Consider the following 23,996-nt stretch of genomic DNA (forward strand, 5'->3'; position numbering starts at 1 on the left):
AAAGCTAATTTCTGATTGAGACGCTATATACAGCATTTAAAGTGAACACAGTCTCCACAAATGTGATTGCATTGCCTTTAAAAAGGTGCACATCAGACAAAACACGATCAGATTTAATCCTGGCCTAGGGAATTATCGTAAAGCCAAAAGCTTTAAATGATGTCTTAAAGCTACAATCCACATTTGGTGAGGTAGCTGCACAGAGTACCTTCAGAAAACCACATCAGTCTATCCCTATGTGTTACCCTGTCTGTGTGTAACTCTGTGGCTGCATTAATTCCTCAAACCAGGACATTGAGTCACAGATCATCCCACTCTGTCTTTCAAAAACATTACATGTGACCTAGGTTGGTCTAGCGGTCTAAGCCCCTGCCTCCGCTGCAACATGGGTTTGACTCTGGTCCACTGCTATTTCAGTACACTCATTCCTACATCTATCAAATAAACACAAAATATGAGAGGAGTGGAACTGCATCATCACAAAAAAAACAATGTTGAAATGTAACATTTTATTCAGTTGTACAATGTTATAAATGAAAAGTTGTTTCGTTTTAATGTGTCAGATTATCCAGTGCTTATTTTTTATCAGTTTAAACAAGCTGTTAATTTTCTTCAAGTTCCATTCATACAATAATCATACAACAGCATATTGGTAACACTGACAGGAGGAAATGTTGAGGGGTTCAGGGAGAGATGGCGACCCACACAGGGGTAAAGGGAGATCAGGGAGGAAAGGAAACCACAGGTCTGAACTTATTACATACAACTACACCCATTTCAAAACATCTACAAATTCAAAAAGACAAACATTAAGACCTGATAGCTAGTAAAACACACCTGAAACTCGACAAACATCAGCAACCAGAGTGGATAAACAAAAACAACAATGACACGCAAACATCAACAACGGATCAACCCACTGAGAGCAACTCAATACTTTGATTTGCATAAACCTTTGTTAGTTTAATAAAGTTCCCATGGTTTTGTCCTTTTCCTCACAAATAGGGCAAGATGGGGGAACACTCGTAAAAAAGTAAAACAGTGATACCTAAGAAATAAAAGCCACGTAAATACAGTACGTACATAAACAGAATGCAACCAGTCAGAAAACATAAGAACTGAAATTCAACTATTCCTCTCGTCTTTCATCACCTGTTTATGACTCAGCCAATATGAGTCACCTTCTGTTAGCATACTGTACAGCAGTCTCTTTCTTTCAAGATTCATTTTTTATGTTGTGATAGCCAATGGCTAATAACACCTTGGAGAGATAATTACTTGCATCACTCTGGATGATGTTTGCATTACAGGCCTACAGCTGGGGGATTTTACAGGCGGTTTTACTTTTTTCCCCCCATGGCTTTGAAATGTCCAAGTAATGGTGACTAACTATGACTAAATTAGCTTGGTTGAAAAACTAAATAAAACAAGAAGGACCTTTACTATATATATTGAGAGTTCAAACCCGGTCTATTATATACACTATATACCCAGATATGCCTCCTTATTCGAGCGGCTCCTGTCATTTCTCAATGAGAAAGAAAGAGAGCGTGCAAGGTGAATGGATTCCAAATAGCTAGTGGGAAAAGAGCAACTATAGAGCTAGAATATAGACTATTCACTATTTTTACGACTGTTCCCCTTCTGATGTGCTATATATCCACTCATTTAGCTTTAGAATCCTTTTGCATATGCGTTTGAATTGGCCAGAGACCAAAGTAAGTGTGCTGCGCACCATGAGACAGCAGAGGCTGCTGAGGGGAAGACGGCTCATAAAAATGGTTGGAATGGAGTAAATGGAATGGCATCTTTCCATGTTTGATACCATTCTACTTATTCCACTCCAGCCATTACCACAAGCCCGTCCTCCTCAGTTAAGGTGCCACCAACCTCCTGTGACATGAGACCATAGAGTAGAGGCATGTGTGCGTGTGTGTGTGCGAGCGTGCGTTTGAGGACGTGTGTGTACGTGTGTGTGTCCCTACGTGGGTCCATCTAGCTCAGCAACTCCAGGTAGGTGACGGGCACCTTGCCCTTCTGGTTGCCCCGCTCTCCCACGAGCCAGTCTGGGTCCATGCCTGGCACTGTGTAGACAGTGATGAGCTGAAACAGAGCGGGCATCACATCAGATGGGTAATACTACAAAGTAGAATCAAGTAGTTAGCCAGCTAACTTGCCTAAATATTCTGAAATAATTTTTTTATTACTTAGCTTGATAAGCTTGAAAATGGCATGGTCTAATTCACTCACAAACCAAAAACACCCGTTTAGACCTTTATATATAGATATATAGATATTTTTTTACCCCTTTTTCTCCCCAATTGGTAGTAGTTACAGTCTTGTCTCATCGCTGCAACTCCAATACGGACTCGGGAGAGGCAAAGGTCGAGAGCCATGCGTCCTCCGAAACACAAACCGGAAGCCAGCCACACCAATGTGTCAGAGGAAACACCGTACACCTGGCGACCTGGTCAGCGTGCACTGCACCCGGCCCGCCACAGGAGTCAATAGTGCGCGATGAGACAAGGATATCCCTACCGGCCAAACCCTCCCTAACAACGCTGGGCCAATTGTACATCACCCCATGGGCCTCCTGGTCGCAGCAGGCTGCGACAGAGCCTGGGCTCGAATCCAGAATCTTTGGTGGCACAGCTAGCACTGCGATGCAGTGCCTTAGACCACTGCGTGAACCTGCTTTGTAGCATAACCCTCAGGCCTGGGCAAGGCCTCATGTGCACACACTTACAACAAATCACTCACCAACACACAACTCCTTAGATCTCATATGCTACAGAGATCGACAGGGCTGTAACGAGTTCAGGGTTTTCATATGTTCTTATAGAATTTAAATCACATTCATTTGTTTTCTGAAACAATTCAATTTCCATTAAAAGGGCAATCAGCAGTTGGAACAATAACAAAGTGAACACCCCACCACAGATTTGGTAAACAGCTGAGGGATGGGGCTGGAGAAATGTAACCACTCCCAAGGACTCAAGGACAGACCATCCATGATATAACACTTATAGTTTTAACTAGGATTTAAGGCTATAGTGTTTGTTTACAAAATAGTAAAACAAGCTTATATTTTATGTTCTGATGAGCAGGCTCATTAGGCATCGATAAGTGAAATTCTTCAAGAATCAATGGGTATAGAGTACCAGTCAAAAGGGTGGACACACTCATTCCTGGGTTTTTCTTTATTTATACTATTTTCTACATTGTAGAATAATAGTGAGTAGATCAAAACTATGAAATAACACATATGGAATCATGTAGTAACTAAAAAAATAGAAATCAAAATATATTTTATAAAGAGATTCTTCAAAGTAGCCACCCTTTGCCTTGATGACAGCTTTGCACTCTTGGCATTGTGTTTGTTTACAGTGAGCTTCAACAGTGAGCTTCAACAGTGAGCTTCAACAGTGAGCTTCAACAGTGAGCTTCAACAGTGAGCTTCAACAGTGAGCTTCAACAGTGAGCTTCAACAGTGAGCTATAACTAGTGGCAATATTTCTACACACCCCACTTTGCCATATCCTAGGGTTTAACAACAGTCTGAGTGCACTGAACGATACAGATGCACTGTAACCATGTCCAATGTACAGTTGAAGTCGGAAGTTTACATACACTAAGGTACATACACTCCAAAAATGTCTTTATAACAAACTACAGTTTTGGCAAGTCGGTTAGGACATCTACTTTGTGCATGACAAGTAATTTTTCCAACAATTGTTTACAGACAAATTATTTCACTTACAATTCACTGTATCACAATTCCAGTGGGTCAGAAGTTTACATACACTAAGTTGACTGTGCCTTTAATAAACAGCTTGGAAAATTCCAGAAAATGATATCATGGATTTAGAAGCTTCTGATAAATGATGTCAATTAGCCTGAGTCAATTGGAGGTGTACCTGTGGATGTATTTCAAGGCCTACCTTCAAACTCAGTGCATCTTTGCTTGACATCATGGGAAAATCAAAAGAAATCAGCCAAGACAGAATTTTTTTTTTAGACCTCCACAGTTCTCGAACAACCTTGAGAGAAATTTCCAAACGCCTGAAGGTACCACGCTCATCTGTACAAATAATTGTACACTAGTATAAACACCATGGGACCACGCAGCCGTCATAGCACTCAAGGAGACGCATTCGGTCTCCTAGAGATGAACGTACTTTGGTGCGAAAAGTGCAAATCAATCCCAGAAAAACAGCAAAGGACCTTGTGAAGATGTGGGAGGAAACAGGTACAAAAGTATCTATATCCACAGTAAAATGAGTCCTATATCGACATAACCTGAAAGGCCACTCAGCAAGGAAGAAGCCACTGCTCCAAAACCGCTATAAAAAAGCTAGACTACGGTTTGCAACTGCACATGGGGACAAAGATCGTACTTTTTGGAGAAATGTCCTCTGGTCTGATGAAACAAAAATAGAACTGTTTGGACATAATTACCATTGTTATGTTTGGAGAAAAAAGGGGAGGCTTGCAAGCCGAAGAACACCATCCCAACTGTGAAGCACAGGGTTGGCAGCATCATGTTGTGGGGGTGCTTTGCTGCAGGAGGGACTGGTGCACTTCACAAAATAGATGGCTTCATGAGGGAGGAAAATTACGTGGATATATTGAAGCAACATCTCAAGACATCAGTCAGGAAGTAAAAGCTTGGTCGCAAATGGGTCTTCCAAACGGACAATGACCCCAAGCATACTTCCGAAGTTGTGGCAAAATGGCTTAAGGACAAAAAAGTCAAGGTATTGGAGTGGCCATCACAAAGCCCTGACCTCAATCCTACAGAAAATGTGATCATGAACGACAGACCAATCACAACTGTAACAAATTACCCTAATGATCTAGAACTCCTGACTCCGAACCATCTGCTTCATCTGAATGCAAAGCCAGTCCTGCCACAAGGACTATTCCAGAAAGGAGACGTATACTTACTGAGGAGATGGAAACAAGTACAATATATCACTGACCTCTTCTGGAAGAGATGGATAAGGGAGAATCTTCCACTTATGCAGGAGCGGAACAAGTGGAACAAAACTAAGAGAAACTTGTTCTTATTGTGGATGACATGGTCCCAAGGAACTCTTGGCTGATGGGGCGTGTGGTGGAAGTTTTGCCAGGGGCCAAAGGTCTTGTCCGGAACGTCATGGATAAGACCAAGACCAACATCTTACAGAGACCTATCAATAAACTATCTGCTCCTGGAGGAAGCTGAGTGAAACACACACACAGAGCTGGAGGAAGCTGAGTGAAACACACACACAGAGCTGGAGGAAGTTGAGTGAAACACACACACAGAGCTGGAGGAAGCTGAGTGAAACACACACACAGAGCTGGAGGAAGCTGAGTGAAACACAGAGCTCCACCTTTGAATCACGTGCACCTCAGATTGTCAGATGTCGCACTCTAACATTTTGAGACGTCAAACTCTTGCATTGACACAACACTTGAACACTTCAAATCTGGGACTGAGATCACATGTCCTATATGGGACCTTGTATATTTGTTTATAGCTATGAACCGTAATACTGCTCTGGTATAGTATGTCTTGTGTATTGGCTGTATTGTTGAATATTAAGTAATTGTTATGCATTTCACTGAAGTTTACAATTAGGGGCTGGTATGTTAGAGCCGATTTAAACATTTGTATAAAAGACAGAACATGCAGAGCTCCATGTATGTGTGTGTAAATATATGAAATATGAATGTATGTGATGAAATACTAGATGAGGAACAGCCAGACTCAGCAAGCAAGGTGAGGTTGATGAAGACAGTGAACTGTCAAAAGTCATACACCATGGCAAGACTGGCAAGTACGGCAACAAGACACAAGGTCATTATACTGTATCAGCAAGGTCTCTCCCAGGCAGACATTTCAAGGCAGACAGGGATTTCCTGATGTGCACTCCAAGCTCTTTTGAAGAATCCCAAAGAAACAGTTAACATTTGTGACCGTAGACACAGTGGTCGGCCAAGGAAACTTACTGCAGCAGATGAAAGACACATCATGCTCACTTGCCTTTTCAATCGGAAGATGTCCAGCAGTGCCATCAGCTCAGAATTGGCAGAAAACAGTGGGACCCTGGTATATCCATCTACTGTCCGGAGAAGTCTGGTCAGTAGTGGCCTTAATGGAAGACTCACGGCCAAAAAGCCATACCTCCTATATGTCAACGAGGCCAAGCAACTCAACTATGCACAAAAACACAGGAAATGGGGTGCAGAAAAATGGAAGCAGGTGCTCTGGACTAATGAGTCAAAACTGAATTATTTGGCTGTAGCAGAAGGCAGTTTGTTCGCCGAAGGGCTGGAGAGCGGTACACAAATGAGTGTCTGCGGGCAACAGTGAAGCATGGTGGAGGTTCAACAGTGAAGCATAGTGGAGGTTCAACAGTGAAGCATGGTGGAGGTTCAACAGTGAAGCATGGTGGAGGTTCAACAGTGAAGCATGGTGGAGGTTCAACAGTGAAGCATGGTGGAGGTTCAACAGTGAAGCATGGTGGAGGTTCAACAGTGAAGCATGGTGGAGGTTCAACAGTGAAGCATAGTGGAGGTTCAACAGTGAAGCATGGTAGAGGTTCAACAGTGAAGCATGGTGGAGGTTCAACAGTGAATGGTGGAGGTTCAACAGTGAATGGTGGAGGTTCCTTGAAAGTTTGGGGCTGAATTTCTGCAAATGGAGTTAGGGATTTAGTCAGAATTAATGGTCTCCTCAATGTTGAGAAGTACAGGCAGATACTTATTCATCATGCAATGCCATCAGGGAGGCATCTGAGTGGCCTCAAATTTATTCTGCAGCATGACAACGACCCCAAAAATACAGCGAAAGTCATTAAGAACTCACTTTGCATTTAGTTAATTTTTAAATATTATCAATTAACATGTCTATTTTTGAAAGCATTCCTACTTTACAGCATTTTTTGACACCTGCCTAAAACTTTTGCACAGTACTGTATATGAATGATTTATAAAGCCAGGAACATTTAACCGTTAAGCTATCGATTATAGACCTAATTAAAATTGGAGTATCCTTTCTCCTCACCTTTCTTAGACAATAAAGCAATGGCAGTTTTCTCGTCTCCTCATTCTGCTGCTGCCTCCACTGCATTGTTCTTAACTTTACTATTATGCACATAGCAACGTAGTCTAGGAAAAGGTGCCAATTCAACAGCGCACTGATGTATTTCAGATCCGCGGACAGCAACCACTATCCAACACGCGAGAAAGCACATTTGTTATAAAATAAAATCATTTTTATATTGTAATAAACTCAGCAAAAAAAGAAACATTCCTTTTTCAGAACCCTGTCTTTCAAAGATAATTCGTAAAAATCCAAATAACTTCACAGATCTTAATTGTAAAGGGTTTAAACCCTTTACAATGAAGATCTGTGAACACTGTTTCCCATGCTTGTTCAATGAACCATAAACAATTAAGGAACATGCAGCTGTGGAATGGTCGTTAAGACACTAACAGCTTACAGACAGAGGCAAATAAGGTCACAGTTATGAAAACTTAGGACACTAAAGAGGCCTTTCTAATGATCGTCCTCGCAGTGGCAAACTACGTGTAACAACACCTGCACAGGATCGGTAAATCCGAACATCACACCTGCAGGACAGGTACAGGATGGTAACAACAACTGCCTGAGTTACACCAGGAATGCACAATCACTCCATCAGTGCTCAGTCTGTTCACAATAGGCTGAGAGAGACTGGACTGAGGGCTTGTAGGCCTTGTTGTAAGGCAGGTCCTCACCAGACATCAATGACAACAACTGCTAGAATCCTGACTAGAACCAAAAAAATATATCATATTACTCCAGTGCTAGCCTCCCGACACTGGCTTCCTGTCAAGGCAAGGGCTGATTTCAAGGTTTTACTGCTATCCTACAAAGCATTACATGGGCTTGCTCCTACCTATCTCTCTGATTTGGTCCTGCTGTACACGTACGTTACGGCCTCCTAATTGTCCCTAGAATTTCTAAGCAAACAGCTGGAGGCAGGGCTTTCTCCTATAGAGCTCCATTTTTATGGAACGGTCTGCCTACCCATGTGAAAGACGCAGACTTGGTCTCAACATTTAAGTCTTTACTGAAGACTCATCTCTTCAGTGGGTCACATGATTGAGTGTAGTCTGGCCCAGGAGTGTGAAGGTGAACGGAAAGGCTCTGGAGCAACGAACCGCCCTTGCTGTCTCTGCCTGGCCGGTTCCCTTCTTTCCACTGGGATTCTCTGCCTCTAACCCTATTACAGGGGCTGAGTCACTGGCTTACTAGGGCTCTTTCATACCGTCCCAAGGAGGGGGGCGTCACTTGAGTGGGTTGAGTCACTGATGTGATCTTCCTGTCTGGGCTGTGCTTTGGCAAAGTGGGTGGGGTTATATCCTTCCTGTTTGGCCCTGTCCGGGGGTGTCAATGGATGGGGCCACAGTGTCTCCTGACCACTCCGGTCTCAGCCTCCAGCATTTATGATGCAGTAGTTTATGTGTCAGGGGGCTAGGGTCAGTTTGTTATATCTGGAGTACTTCTCCTGTCCTATCCAGTATCCGGCGTGACTTCTCTCTCTCTCGATCTCCCTCTCTCTACCTCGATCTCCCTCTCTCTACCTCGATCTCCCTCTCTCTACCTCGATCTCCCTCTCTCTACCTCGATCTCCCTCTCTCTACCTCGATCTCCCTCTCTCTACCTCGATCTCCCTCTCTCTACCTCGATCTCCCTCTCTACCTCGATCTCTCGACTCTCTCTCTCGACCTCGATCTCCCTCTCTCTCGACCTCGCTCTCTCCCTCGATCTCCCTCTCTCGACCTACCTCGATCTCCCTCTCTCTACCTCTCTCTACCTCTCTCGACCTCTCTCGACCTCTCTCCCTCTCGACCTCTCTCTCTCGACCTCTCTCTCTCTCGACCTCTCTCTCTCTCTCTCGACCTCTCTCTCTCTCTCTCGACCTCTCTCTCGACCTCTCTCTCGACCTCTCTCTCTCTCTCTCGACCTCGACCTCTCTCTCTCGACCTCTCTCTCTCTCTCGCTCTCTCTCGACCTCTCTCTCTCTCTCTCTCTCTCTCTCCTCGACCTCTCTCTCTCTCGACCTCTCTCTCTCTCTCGACCTCTCTCTCTCTCGACCTCTCTCTCTCGACCTCTCTCTCTCTCTCGACCTCTCTCTCTCTCTCTCTCGACCTCTCTCTCTCTCTCTCTCTCGACCTCTCTCTCTCTCTCTCTCTCTCGACCTCTCTCTCTCTCGACCTCTCTCTCGACCTCTCTCTCTCTCTCTCTCTCTCTCGACCTCTCTCTCTCTCTCTCTCTCTCTCGACCTCTCTCTCTCTCGACCTCTCTCTCTCTCTCTCTCTCTCGACCTCTCTCTCTCTCTCTCTCTCTCTCGACCTCTCTCTCTCCTCTCTCTCGACCTCTCTCTCTCTCTCTCTCTCTCTCTCTCTCTCTCGACCTCTCTCTCGACCTCTCTCTCTCTCTCTCTCGACCTCTCCTCTCTCTCTCTCTCGACCTCTCTCTCTCTCTCTCTCTCGACCTCTCTCTCCTCTCTCTCTCTCTCGACCTCTCTCTCTCTCTCTCGACCTCTCTCTCTCTCCTCTCTCTCTCGACCTCTCTCTCTCGACCTCTCTCTCTCTCGACCTCTCTCTCTCGACCTCTCTCTCTCGACCTCTCTCTCTCGACCTCTCTCTCTCGACCTCTCTCTCTCTCTCGACCTCTCTCTCTCGACCTCGACCTCTCTCTCTCGACCTCTCTCTCTCGACCTCTCTCTCTCGACCTCTCTCTCTCTCTCGACCTCTCTCTCTCTCGACCTCTCTCTCTCGACCTCTCTCTCTCGACCTCTCTCTCTCGACCTCTCTCTCTCGACCTCTCTCTCTCGACCTCTCTCTCTCGACCTCTCTCTCTCGACCTCTCTCTCTCGACCTCTCTCTCTCGACCTCTCTCTCTCTCTCTCTCGACCTCTCTCTCTCTCTCTCTCGACCTCTCTCGACCTCTCTCTCGACCTCTCTCTCTCGACCTCTCTCTCTCGACCTCTCTCTCTCGACCTCTCTCTCTCGACCTCTCTCTCTCGACCTCTCTAAGTAACATGATGACTCCTTGCTGCCCCCAGTCCACCTGGCCGGTCATTTATGAACATCTTGGCCATGTTCTGTAATAATCTCCACCCGGCACAGCCAGAAGAGGACTGGCCACCCCACATAGCCTGGTTTCTTCCTAGGTTTTGGCCTTTCTAGGGAGTTTTTCCTAGCCATCCTGCTTCTACACCTGCATTGCTTGCTGTTTGGGGTTTTAGGCTGGGTTTCTGTACAGCACTTTGAGATATCAGCTGATGTACAAATGGCTATATAAATCAATTTGATTTGAACAGCGTTGCCTATGGGCACAAACCCACCGTCACTGGACCAGACAGGACTGGTAAAAAGTGCTCTTCACTGACGAGTTGCGGCTTTGTCTCACCAGGCGTGATGGTCGGATTCACGTTTATCGTCGAAGGAATGAGCATTAGACCGAGGCCTGTACTCTGGAGTGGGATCGATTTGGAGGTGGAGGGTCCGCCATGGTCTGGGCGGTGTGTCACAGCATCATCGGACTGAACTTGTTGTCATTGCAGGCAATCTCAACGCTGTACGTTACAGGGAAGACATCCTCCTCCCTCATGTGGTACCCTTCCTGCAGGCTCATCCTGACATGACCCTCCAGCATGACAATGCCACCAGCCATACTGCTCGTTCTGTGTGTGATTTCCTGCAAGACAGGAATGTCAGTGTTCTGCCGTGGCCAGCGAGGAGCCCGGATCGCAATCCCATTGAGCACGTCTGGGACCTGCTGGACCGGAGGGTGAGGGCTAGGGCCATTCCCCCCAGAAATGTCCGGGAACTTGAAGGTGCCTTGGTAGAACTGGCCAATCAGGCAAGAACTGGCCAATCTGGTGCAGTCCATGAAGAGTTTATAACCATATACAATTTCAGTTGCACATCTTTGAGTGATGGACTGTGCCATCCCCAAGACCTCCACAATGTATTAGTCCACACAGACAGGCGCGATTCAAAAACTTTAGTTTTTTTGCTACTGCTCGATTAAAGAAATGTCGTTCGACCAACAGCCTATCGAACAAACAATCGCCCAGCCAACTAAATGGGTCAGCCCTAAAAGAGAGACAGAGGCTAACTTGTTAAATGTCCCAGATTATGGGATGCAGTTTGTAACATGCCATTACCAATTGGCATTTTGTAGACAAAAGATTGCAATGTTTGTATTTTGTGGCACGGAATTGACATTTTTTACATAATACAGCATGTTCTAAATGGTTCCCCATAGCAGATGTGAACCATGGCTGCTCCTACCTCGTCGGCCAGTAAGGAGAGCTCACTAGTGTCGTGGGCGTCGTAGTCATACAGGACCTTGGCCTTGCGGTGGCCTGTGGAAGGCTGCTGCACATCCAGGATTTTCAGCGGGCCAGAAGGATCCCGAGCGATGCCAGGAGTGGAGGTGGAGGCCAGGCATGGGGGTGAGACCCCTGGCAGGGTGGCAGAGGAGACGGGGGAGGGGCATGTGGCAGAGGTGGAGGGGTTGGCGTTCGAGGCAAAAGAGTTTGGGTACCTGGGGTCAGGTTACGGGAGAGGGGAAGAAGAGGGGGTCATAAGTGATAAATTATGGTGCTAAGGTGATAAAGGAATAATATTTCCCAAGCAAGTACATATTTAGAATGTACAATACCTCCAGAAAGTATTCATACCCCTTCACTTATTCCACAATTTGTTGTTTTACAGCCTGAATTGAAATTGGATTAAGGATTTTTTGTTTTACCCATCTATACACAATACCCCATAATTGCAAAGTAACATTTTTTGTTGTTGAAATCTTTGCAAATTTTTTGAAAATGAAATACAGAAATATCTAATTTACGTAAGTATTCACCCCCCTGTGTAAATACTTTGTAGAAGCACCTTTGGCAGCGATTACAGCTGTGAGTCTTTCTGGGTAAATCTCTAAGAGATTTCCAAACCTGGATTGTGCAACATTTGCCATTATTCTTAAACAAATTATTCAACCTTTGTCAAATTGGTTGTAGGTTGCTGCTAGACAACCATTTTCAGGTATTGCTATAGATTTTCAAGTAGTTTTAAGTCAAAATTGTAACTCAGCTACTCGGGAACATTCACTATCTTCTTAGTAAGAAACTCCAGTGTAGATTTGTCCTTGTGTTTTAGATTATTGGCCTACTGAAAGGTCAATTCATCTCCCAGTGTCTGGTGGAAAGCAGACTGATCCAGGTTTTCCTCTAGGATTTTGCCTGTGCTTAGCTCCATTCAATTAATTTTTTAACCTGAGAAACTCCCAAGTCCTTAACGATTACAAGCATACCCATAACATGATGCAGCCACCACTATGCTTGAAAATAAGGAGAGTGGTACTCAGGAGTGGAGGCTCCTCCTCAGTGAATTTCATACAATTTTAAATAGTGAAACATTAAAAGAAATTATGCATTTTAGATAAAACTATGCTAAATATATTCACGTCACCAAATAATTGATTAAAACGCACTGATTTGTAATGAAGGTTATGTTGCCTAGCTGGCTATGATTATTCAACATTGGAACTCTTCCAAGTCAAGGTAACCTTTTGGTTTTATTAATTTATTGCCACCGGGGCCCGCCAGTGTAAATGCTGAACTGCTTGCTAACTATACACTGTACTGCATGATTGTAACAGGTTTACTAACACGTTAGTTCTAGTAGATATGTTGACTTAACCTTAGCTAATATTGCAACGATGTAGGCTGTGTGTAGCAGTTAGCCATTATGATATGAAAGTTTGGCCAGACAGCTTATGTGTTGTGCACTGAAGTCCACAAGTGACTGGAAAAGGTGAGAGCACGTAGATGCGAGTAGGAATTATCCAATGATCAAAGGGATCATGCTGTTTGTATATGGCTGCTATGAAAGTGAACAGTGTTTGCGTGTGATCTGGGGTGTATTCACTCCCCCGATTCTGTTGAAAAACCTTTCTAAAATGGAAGCAAACATAACTGAATGTGTCCAATAGAAACTCTCGTTTGCAACTGTTGGACTAATGATTACACCCTAGATCAGCTAGATGCAGGCAATATTGTGCAAGGCGGTATTGAATGTGTCAATGTCTGTCACCTTGATTACAAAAATGTCTCTCGACTTGTGCATCTACGTTGTAAACGTTCATTTATAGGCTAGGTTTCAGCAACCTCATGATGGGTTTAGGGAACATTTTTGTATCATGTATATCAAATCAAAAGTTTATTTTCACGTGCGCCGAATACGACGTAGACCATACAGTGAAATGCTTACTTACAGGTCCTAACCAACAGTTCAATTTTGAAGTTAAAAAAAGGTATTAGGTGAACAATAGATAAGTAAAGAAATAAAAACAATAGTAAAAAGACAGTGTAAAATAACAGTAACGAGGCTATATACAGTAGCGAGGCTATAAAAGTAGCAAGGCTATATACAGGCACTGGTTTGTCGGCCTATTTGAGGTAGTATGTACATGTAGGTATGGTTAAAGTGACTATGCATATATGATAAACAGAGGGTAGCAGTAGCGTAAAAGAGGGGTTGGCGGGTGACGGGACACAATGCAGATCATCCGGTTAGTCAGGCTAATTGACGTAGTATGGTTAAAGTGACTATGCATATATGATAAACAGAGTAGCAGCAGCGTAAAAGAGGGGATGGGGGGCAGGACAATGCAAATAGTCCATGTTAGAGCCGATTTGGACATATTTGTATAAAAGACCGAACAGATGGAGCTCCATGTATATTTGTGTAAATATATTAAATATTAATGTAAATGATGAAATATTAGGTACGTACCTTTACGATTTATATTTACCTGATTGAGATATATTAATTTGTTGTTAGTGTAACTCAGCCATTTGCCCCCCCCCCCTCTTGCCTGTTCATTGTATTGTGGTAAGTGTGTTAGGATAAAGGCAGGAAGTTGGGCCTTCGGGAGAGGGAGTCCTTGCTAGATGCGGGAGCGGTATAGTTTTTTGACCATACAGACATACAGACAGGTCATAATATGTATTTTCCATATAAAGTCATCTATGCTTTAAGTTGATTGGAGAATCATTTATTTGTTAGATATAAGAAGAATAAACATTTTTGTTGCACCATATCCCTGGATGTCATTGAATGTTTGGCCGTTTGGAAACCTTGAGTGTGGACTGTATGCGTACCAAACAACCCCGCTTCAGGCTTGGGCAGTGGCTATGGTAAAGATGAAAGGAAGCCACTACAGTCCAGGTAAACACTTAATTACCTGTTCAGGAGTCTTATGGCTTGGGGGTAAAAGCTGTTGAGAAGCCTTTTGGTCCTAGACTTGGAGTTCCGGTACCGCTTGCCATGCGGTAGTAGAGAGAACAGTCTATGACTGGGATGGCTAGGGCCTTCCTCTGACACCGCCTGGTGTAGAGGTCCTGAATGGCAGGCAGCTTAGCCCCAGTGATGTACTGGGCCGTACTCACTACCCTCTGTAGTGCCTTGCAGTCGGAGGCCGAGCAGTTGCCATTCCAGGCGGTGATGCAACCAGATGCTCTCGATGTTGCAGCTGTAGAACCATTTGAGGATTTGAGGACCCATTTTAGTTTCCTGAGGGGGAAATAGGCTTTGTTGTGCACTATTTACAACTGTCTTGGTGTGTTTGGACCATTCTAGTTTGTTGGTGATGTGGACATTAACCTGCTCCACTGTAGCCCCGTAGATGAGAATGAGGGCGTGCTCGGTCCTCATTTTCCTGTATTCCACAATCATCTCCTTTGTCTTGATTACATTGAGGGATAGGTTGTTATTCTGGCACCACCCAGCCAGGTCTCGGATCTCCCTACATGCTGTCTCGTCATCATTAAGTTTGCAGGTGTTTGAGTCGTGCCTGGCCACGCAGTCGTGGGTGAAGAAGGAGTACAGGAGGGGACTGAGCACGCACCCCTGAGTGGCTCCAGTGTTGTCGATCTGCGTGGAGGATGTGTTGCAACCTACCCTTACCACCTGGGGGCGGTCTGTCAGGAAGTTCAGGATCCAGTTGCAAAGGGAGGTGTTTAGTCCCAGGATCCTTAGCTTAGTGATGAGCTTTGATGGTACTATGGTGTTGAACGCTGAGCTGTAGTCAATGAATAGCATTCTCACGTAGGTGTTATTTTTGTCCAGGTGGGAAAGGGCAGTGTGGAGTGCAATAGAGATTGCATCATCTGTGGATCTGTTTGGGCGGTATGCAAATTGGAGTGGCACTTCATGGCTACAAACATGAGTGCTATGGGTCGGTAGTGATTTAGGCAGGTTACCTTAGTGTTCTTGGGCACAGGGACTATGGTGGTCTGCTTGAAACATGTTGGTATTACAGACTCAATCAGGGACATGTTGAAAATGTCAGTGAAGACACCTGCCAGTTGGTCAGCACATGCCAGGAGCACACGTCCTGGTAATCCGTCTGGCTCCGCAGCCTTGTGACTGTTGACCAGTTTAAAGGTCTTACTCATGTCAGCTACGGAGAGTGTGATCCCACAGTCATCCAGAACAGCTGATGCTCTCATGCATGTTTCCTGTGTTACTTGCCTCGAAACAAGTATAAAAGTGATTTAGCTCCTCTGGTAGGCTCGTGTCACTGGGGAACTCATGCTGTGCTTCCCTTTGTAGTCTGTAATAGTTTTCAAGCCCTGCCACATCCGACGAGTGTCAGAGCCGATGTAGTATGATTCAATCATAGCCCGGTATTGTCGCTTTGCCTGTTTGATGGTTTGTCAGAGGGCATAGCAGGATTTCTTATTAGCTTCCGGGTTAGAGTCCCGCACCTTGAAAGGAGCAGCTCTACCCTTTAGCTCAGTGCGCATGTTGCCTGTAATCCATGGTTTCTGGTTGGGGTATGTATGTACAGTCACTGTGGAGACGACGTCCTCGATGCACTTATTGATAAAGCCAGTGACTGATGTGGTGTACTCTTCAATGCCATGGGAAGAATCCCAGAACATGTTCCAGTCTGTGCTAGCAAAACAGTCCTGTAGTTTAGCTTCTGCTTCATCTGACCACTTTTGTTTTTATAGACTGAGTCACTGGTGCTTCCTGCTTTTACTTTTGCTTGTAAGCAGGAATCAGGAGGATATAATTGTGGTCAGATTGACCAAATGGAGGGCGAGGGAGAGCTTTGTATGAGTCTCTGTGTGTGGATTCCTTAGATTTCGTGCACCAGCTGTTGTTCACAAATATGCACAGACCGCCCCCCTCGTCTTACTGGAGTGTGCTGTTCCATCTTGCCGGTGCAGCGTATATCCCACTAGCTGAATATTCATGTCATCATTCAGTCACGATTCCATGAAACATAAGATGTTACAGTTTCTGATGTCGCGTTGGTAGGATATTCGTGATTGTACCTCGTCTAATTTATTGTCCAAGTAATAATGACGGTAATGGCAGCTTTCCCACTAGCCATCTGCGGATCCTTACGAGGCACCCCGCTCTGTGTCCTCTGTATCTGCGTCTCTAACTCTTGCCAATGACAGGGATGTTGGCCTTGTCGGGTGTTTGAAGTACATCCTGTGTGTCCTGCTTGTTGAAGAAAAAATATTTGCCTAATCCGAGGTGAGTGATCGCTGTCCTGATATCCATAAGCTCTTTTTTGCCATAAGATACGGTGGCAGAAACATTTTGTACAAAATAAGTTACAAATAACGCAAAAAATACACCAAATAGCACAATTGGTTAGGCGCCCATAAAACTGCTGCCCTTTCTTCCCGGCGCCAATTTTTACAGGTAGTAGCCTAAACCTATAGATGTTACATTGATCTGGGTGAATGGAATATGAATGACCATGATTCAATATGGTGTAATAGAAATAAGGCCATGCTCATTAAAAAAATGATCGTCCTCCCTCATCTTAAACGGCACCGACCGCCACTGGTACTTAGTAAAGTGTTGTATTGGATTTGCCCGAAACATAACACTTTGTATTCAGGACAAAACGTTAATTGATTTGCCACATTTTTTGCATTATTACTTTAGTGCCTTGTTGCAAACAGGATGCATGTTTTGGAATATTTTTATTCTGAATAGGCTTCCTTCTTTTACCTCTGTTAATTAGGTTAGTATTGTGGAGTAACTACAATGGTGTTGAGCCATCCTCAGTTCTCCTATCACAGCCATTGAACACTAACTGTTTTAAAGTCACCATTGTCCTCATGGGTAAATTCCTGAGTAGTTTCCTTCCTCTCCGGCAACGGAGATAGGAAAGACGGCTGTATCTTTTTCTAGCCAGAAGCTAGCCAGTTTACTGGCTAACGTTAGTATTAAGCTAACCACGGTTTTTGGTCATCAGCTATCCTTTAGCTCGAAAAGCTATCGCCAGTTTTGTACAACGCGACTCAGGCCAGAACATACGGACCTATTTTTCTATCCATATCCCCGGATTTCAATCCCAAGCTCTGAACATTTACACCTGGATCTAGCAGCTAGCTAGCTGCTATCCGTGTGCCGATGCAGAGCCCCACCGGGCCTTCACGACTGGACTACCGACGTTATCTGCCCGAGGGTGTTATCCAACTGGCCCCTCTGTTGCGACGTTACCTGAACGCCCATCTGCGGCCCGCTAATCGTTAGCGGTCTTATCGGCTGCTATCTGAATTGGTCTATCGGACAAAAATCTCTGAAACTGGAAACACTTATCTCCCTCACTAGCTTTAAGCACCAGCTGTCAGAGCAGCTCACAGATTCCTGCACCTGTACATAGCCCATCTATAATTTAGCCCAAACAACTACCTCTCCCCCTACTGTATTTATTTATTTTGCTCCTTTGCACCCCATTATTTCTCTACTTTGCACATTCTTCCACTGCAAATCTACCATTCCAGTGTTTTACTTGCTATATTGTATTTACTTTGCCACCGTGGTCTTTTTTTTGCCTTTACCTCCCTTCTCACCTCATTTGCTCACATTGTATATAGACTTGTATTATTGTACATATTATTGACTGTATGTTTATTTCACTCCATATGTAACTGTGTCGTGGTACGTGTCGAACTGCTTTGCTTTATCTTGGCCAGGTCGCAATTGTAAATGAGAACTTGTTCTCAACTTGCCTACCTGGTTAAATAAAGATGAAATTAAATCAATACAAATCTTGGTAGTGACTGGATGTGTTGATACACCAGCCAAAGTGTAATTAATAACTTCACCATGCTCAAAGGGATATTCAATGTCTGTTTATTTTTGTATTTTCCCCCCCATCTACCAAAAGGTGCCCTTCATTGCGAGGCTTTGGAAAACCTCCCTGATCTTTGTGGCTAAATCTGTGTTTGAAATTCACTGCTTGACTTGGGGACCTTCCAGACAAATGTATGTGTGGTGTACAGAGATGAGGAAGTCAAAATCATTTTAAACTCTATTATTGCACACAGAGTGTGTCCATGCAATTTATTATGTGCCATTTTTACTACTGAACTTATTTACGCTTGCTATAACAAAAGGGGTTGAATACTTAGACTAAAGACATTTCAACTTTTCATTTTTAATTAATTTGGAAAAATGTTGAAAAATATAATTCCACGTTGACATTATGGGGGTATTGTATGTAGGCCAGTGACGCATAAAAAATAAATAAAAAATACTAATTTTTCAAAAAGGAATCTATTTTAAATTCAGGCTGTAACACAACAAATGTGTAGGAAAAAAATCAAGGGGTGTGAATACTTTCTGAAGGCACTGTATTTACAAATACGCACAAATCACTCTTAAAACACAAACGCAACACTACAAACAACACTATCATCAACAACAACACTAGTTACTTACGTATCACTGTTAGCACTGCCAGCAGAGAGAAAAAAGGGAAATGTTGAAGAATTTTCCCATGTATGTAAACAAAGCCACTTCAACCCACTCATAAGGGTTATGATTCAACCAACTATACCTCCGTAGTAAAGTGCTCACCTGCTCAGTTCTTTCTGCAGGTCCTGCATGTACTGGTGACACTGGGCATAGTATGTAGCCTGGGCCTCCACAAACTCATGCAGGCAGCGCAGGTGGTTGACCTATCAGGGAAAGGGGGGACAGGGTGAAAGACAAAAAACAAGTTGTACTTCCAAAAGCCTGGTTTCACACATTCAATGGTTTTCACAATGATTGTTACTAAACCGCAATGTTACAGTTTATATTTGCTGGAGCAAAATTGGCTGAATACTTCTCCCATCTGTTTAGGCTCTAAAGATCTAATCACTCAGCCATCTTAGACACATAGGTTGTGAAAACTGGTTAGAACTTGCTTTTTTGTTTGTTTGACTGATTTAATGGAGTAGTTACCCCTGATCTCTAGCCCTGATCCAGCATCCTCCCCAGACCTAGTGCTGTTTCCCTAGGTGTGGGCTTTCCGTGACTAGTGTGTGTGTGATGTCTCTGGACTCACGACTAGTGTGTGTGTGATGTCTCTGGACTCACGACTAGTGTGTGTGTGATGTCTCTGGACTCACGACTAGTGTGTGTGTGATGTCTCTGGACTCACGTGTGTACTGCTGATGCCCTCCAGTAGCAGCCGGGTGACCTCGGCCTGTCTGTCAAACTCTGTTTGAGCCACACGCAGCTCCTGCTCCGCCTATAGGAGAAGACGGGAGAGACCACATGAACACCCACATACACTGAGGGTACAAAACATTAAAGACACATTCCAAATATCAGTAATTGAGTAATCTCTCGTGGACAGATTAAACTGGAAGTGACATCTTTTTTACAATAATTTTACTTCTGGGTAACCAAGATTAGTTGAAGAGACTAATCTCTTGCACATCTCAAATCAGATATGGGACAGACTGATTTAGGCAAGGTAAACTGGGGTAGGAGGGCTAATTGTGTTTAGTGCCCATCTGTGCAGAGGAGGTATTGTGATACCTCACATCTCAAGATAAGGCTACTTAATGTTAGATCCCTCACTTCCAAGGCAGTTATAGTCAATGAACTAATCACTGATCATAATCTTGATGTGATTGGCCTGACTAAAACATGGCTTAAGCCTGATGAATTTACTGTGTTAAATGAGGCCTCACCTCCTAGTTACACTAGTGACCATATCCCCCGCGCATCCCGCAAAGGTGAATTTCAATTCCCCCCCAAAAAGCCATTTTCGTCTTTTGAGCTTCGAGTCATGAAATGTATGCAGCCTACTCAATCACCTTTTTATAGCTACTGTTTACAGGCCTCCTGGGGCATATACAGTGTTTATTTTAACTTTATTTAACTAGGCAAGTCAGTTAAGAACAAATTCTTATTTTCAATGACAGCCTAGGAACAGTGCCTTGTTCAGGGGCAGAACAACAGATCTGTCAGCTCAGGGATTTGAACTTGCAACCTTTTGGCTACTAGTCCAACACTCTAATCACTAGGCTACGCTGCTGCGTTCCTCACAGAGTTCTTATTGGACCTTGTAGTAGACTATCGGACCACCATTTTGCAATCACAACAAATAATCTGCTCAGACCCCCACCAAGGATCATCAAAAGTCATGATATAAATTCTCAGACAACCCAAAGATTCCAAGATGCCCTTCCAGACACCCTCTGTCTACCCAAGGACGTCAGAGGACAAAAATCAGTTAACCACCTAACTGAGCAACTCAATTTAACCTTGTGTAATACCCTAGATGTAGTCGCACTGCTAAAAACAAAAAAACATTTGTCATAAGAAATTAGCTCCCTGGTATACAGAAAATACCCGAGCTCTGAAGCAAGCTTCCAGAAAATTGGAACGGCAATGATAATCCAAAATGTATTTTTGATACTGTCGTAAAGCTAACTAAAAAGCAGCATTCCCAAAGAGAGGATGGCTTTCACTTCAGCAGTGATAAATTCATGAACTTCTTTGAGGAAAAGATCATTATCATTAGAAAGCAAATTACGGACAACTCTTTAAATCTGCGTATTCCTCCAAAGCTCAGTTGTCCTGAGTCTGCACAACTCTGCTAGTACCTAGGATCAAGAGAGACACTCAAGTGGTTTAGTACTATATCTCTTGACACAATGATGAAAATAATTGGCCTCTAAACCTTCAAGCAGCATACTGGACCCTATTCCAACTAAACTACTTTAAGAGTTGCTTCCTGTGCTTGGCCCTCCTATGTTGAACATAATAAATGTCTCTCTATCCACCGGATGTGTACCAAACTCACTAAAAGTGGATGTAATAAAGCCTCTCTTGAAAAAGCCAAACCTTGACGCAGAAAATATAAAAAACTATCAGCCTATATCGAATCTCCCATTCTTCTACAAAAAGGTTAGAAAAGGCTGTTGCGCAGCAATTCACTGCCTTCCTGAAGACGAACAATGTATACGAAACGCTTCAGTCTGGTTTTAGACCCCATCATAGCACCGAGACTGCACTTGTGAAGGTTAAATGACCTTTTAATAGTGTCAGTCTGAGGGTCTGCATCTGTCCTCATGCTCCTAGACCTTAGTGCTGCTTTTGATACCATCGATGACCACATTCTTTTGGAGAGATTGGAAACCCAAATTGGTCTGCACGGACAAGTTCTGGCCTGGTTTAGATCTTATCTGTCGGAAAGATATCAGTTTGTCTTTGTGGATGGTTTGTCCTCTGACAAATCAACTGTACATTTCGGTGTTCCTCAAGGTTCCATTTTAGGACCACTATTGTTTTCACTATATATTTTACCTCTTGGTGATGTCATTCGGGAACATAATGTTAACTTTCACTGCTATGCAGATGACACACAGCTGGACATTTCAATGAAACATGGTGAAGCCCCAGAATTGCCTTCCCTGTAAGTGTTTTAGACACAAGGAAGTGGATGGCTGCAAATTCTCTACTTTTAAACTCGTCAAAACAGAGATGCTTGTTCTAGGACGCAAGAAACAAAAAGATCTTCTGTTGAATCTGACAATTAATCTTGATGGTTGTACAGTCGTCTCAAATAAAACTGAATGACCTCAGCATTACTCTGGACAAAAAAATCTCTCTGATCTCTCTTTTGATGAACATATCAAGACTGTTTCAAGGACAGCTTTTTTCCCATCTACGTAACATTGCAAAAATCAGAAACTTTCTCCGCAAAAATGATGCAGAAAAATGAATCCATGCTTTTGTCACTTCTAGGTTAGACTACTGTAATGCTCTACTTTCCAGCTACCCGTATAAAGCAAACACGGCTGCTAGAATCTTGACTAGAAGCAAAAAATGTGATCATATTACTCCACTGCGAGCCTCTCTATACTGGCTTCCTGTTAAGGAAAGGGCTGATTTCAAGTTTTTACTGCTAACCTACAAAGCATTAAAATGGGATTGCTCCTACCCATCTTTCCAATTTGGTCCTGCCGTACATACCTACATGTACGCTACGGTCACAAGACGCAGGCCTCCTTAATGTCCCTAGAATTTCTAAGCAAACAGCTGGAGGCAGGGCTTTCTCCTATAGAGCTCCATTTTTATGAAATGGTCTGCCTACCCATGTGAAAGACGCAGACTCGGTCTCAACCTTTATTGAAGACTCATCTCTTCAGTCCTATGATTGAGTGTAGTCTAGCCCAGGAGTGTGAAGGTGAACGGAAAGGCTCTGGAGCAACGAACCGCCCTTGCTGTCTCTGCCTGGCCGGTTCCCCTCTCTCCACTGGGATTCTCTGCCTCTAACCCTATTACAGGGGATGAGTCACTGGCTTACTGGTGCTCTTCCATGCCGTCCCTAGGAGGGGTGCGTGACTTGAGTGGATTGAGTCATTGACGTGATATTCCTGTCCGGGTTGGTGCCTCCCCCCTTGGGTTGTGCCATGGCGGAGGTCTGTGTGGGCTATACTCGGCCTTGTCTCAGGATGGTAAGTTGGTGGTTGAAGATATCCCTCTAGTGGTGTGGGGGCTGTGCTTTGGCAAAGTGGGTGGGGTTATATCCTGCCTGTTTGGCCCTGTCCGGGTGTATCGTCGGACAGGGGCCACAGTGTCTCCCAACCCCTCCTGTCTCAACCTCCAGTATTTATGCTGCAGTAGTTTATGTGTCGGAGGACTAGGGTCAGTCTGTTATATCTGGAGTATTTCTCCTGTCTTATCGGGTGTCCTGTGTGAATTTAAGTATGCTGGCTCTAATACTCTTTCTCTCTTTCTCTCTTTCTCTCTTAGAGGACCTGAGCCCTAGGACCATGCCTCAGGACTACCTGGCACGATGACTCCTTGCTGTTCCCAGTCCACCTGGCCGTGCTGCTGCTCCAGTTTCAACTGTTCTGCCTGCGGCTATGGAACTCTAACCTGTTCACCGGATGCGCTACTTGTCCCAGACCTGCTGTTTTCAACTCTCTAGAGATAGCAGGAGCGATAGAGATACTCTGAATGATCAGCTATGAACTGACATTTACTCCTGACGCGCTGACCTGCTGCACCCTCGACAACCACCATGATTTGACCCTGCTGGTCATCTATGAACATTTGAACATCTTGGCCATGTTCTGTTATAATCTCCAACGGGCACAGCCAGAAGAGGACTGGCCACCCCTCATAACCTGGTTCCTCTCTAGGTTTCTTCCTAGGTTCTGGCCTTTCTAGGGAGTTTTCCCTAGCCACCATGCTTCTACACCTGCATTGCTTGCTGTTTGGGGTTTTAGGCTGGGTTTCTGTACAGCACTTTGTGACATCAGCCGATGTAAGAAGGGCTTCATAAATAAATTTGATTGATTGAAATAAATTTGACCTAATATCATTACCTGTTCAAAGGCACTTATATATTTTGTATTTCCCATTGACCCTCTGAATGGCACACATACACAATCCATATATCAATTGTCTCAAGGCTTAAAATCCTTCTTTAACCTGTCTCCTACCCTTCATCTACTGATTGAAGTGGATTTAACAAGATACTTCAATAAGGGACCATAGTTTTTTACCTGGATTCAGTCTATGACATGAAAAGAGCAGGTGTTCATAATGTTTTGTACACTCAGTGTATATGCACACATGCATGTACAGTGAGCTCCAAAAGTATTGGAACAATTACA

The 23,996-nt window shown here is 44.0% G+C and overlaps 1 protein-coding gene across 13 annotated transcripts in view; it reads right to left on the reverse strand.

Moving 5' to 3' along the window:
* Positions 1 to 494: 494 nt before the first annotated feature.
* Positions 495 to 23,996, reverse strand: part of sh3glb2b (SH3-domain GRB2-like endophilin B2b) — a 61,568-nt gene continuing 38,066 nt past the window's right edge. For 9 of the 13 annotated variants that reach the window (XM_046290367.1, XM_046290365.1, XM_046290361.1 and 6 more), the window contains 5 exons: positions 19,517 to 19,606; positions 18,949 to 19,049; positions 18,811 to 18,825; positions 11,341 to 11,596; positions 495 to 2,103 (listed from right to left, as the gene is read on the reverse strand). In XM_046290367.1, coding sequence (XP_046146323.1) covers positions 1,996 to 2,103; positions 11,341 to 11,596; positions 18,811 to 18,825; positions 18,949 to 19,049; positions 19,517 to 19,606 — 570 coding nt within the window. In that variant the 3' untranslated portion in view covers positions 495 to 1,995. The remainder of the gene's footprint in view (positions 2,104 to 11,340; positions 11,597 to 18,810; positions 18,826 to 18,948; positions 19,050 to 19,516; positions 19,607 to 23,996) is intronic. The other 4 variants (XM_046290369.1, XM_046290363.1, XM_046290368.1 and 1 more) reach the window with 1 other exon arrangement.

The sequence above is a fragment of the Oncorhynchus gorbuscha genome, linkage group LG11 (genome assembly GCF_021184085.1).
Source record: "Oncorhynchus gorbuscha isolate QuinsamMale2020 ecotype Even-year linkage group LG11, OgorEven_v1.0, whole genome shotgun sequence".
NCBI lineage: Eukaryota > Metazoa > Chordata > Actinopteri > Salmoniformes > Salmonidae > Oncorhynchus > Oncorhynchus gorbuscha.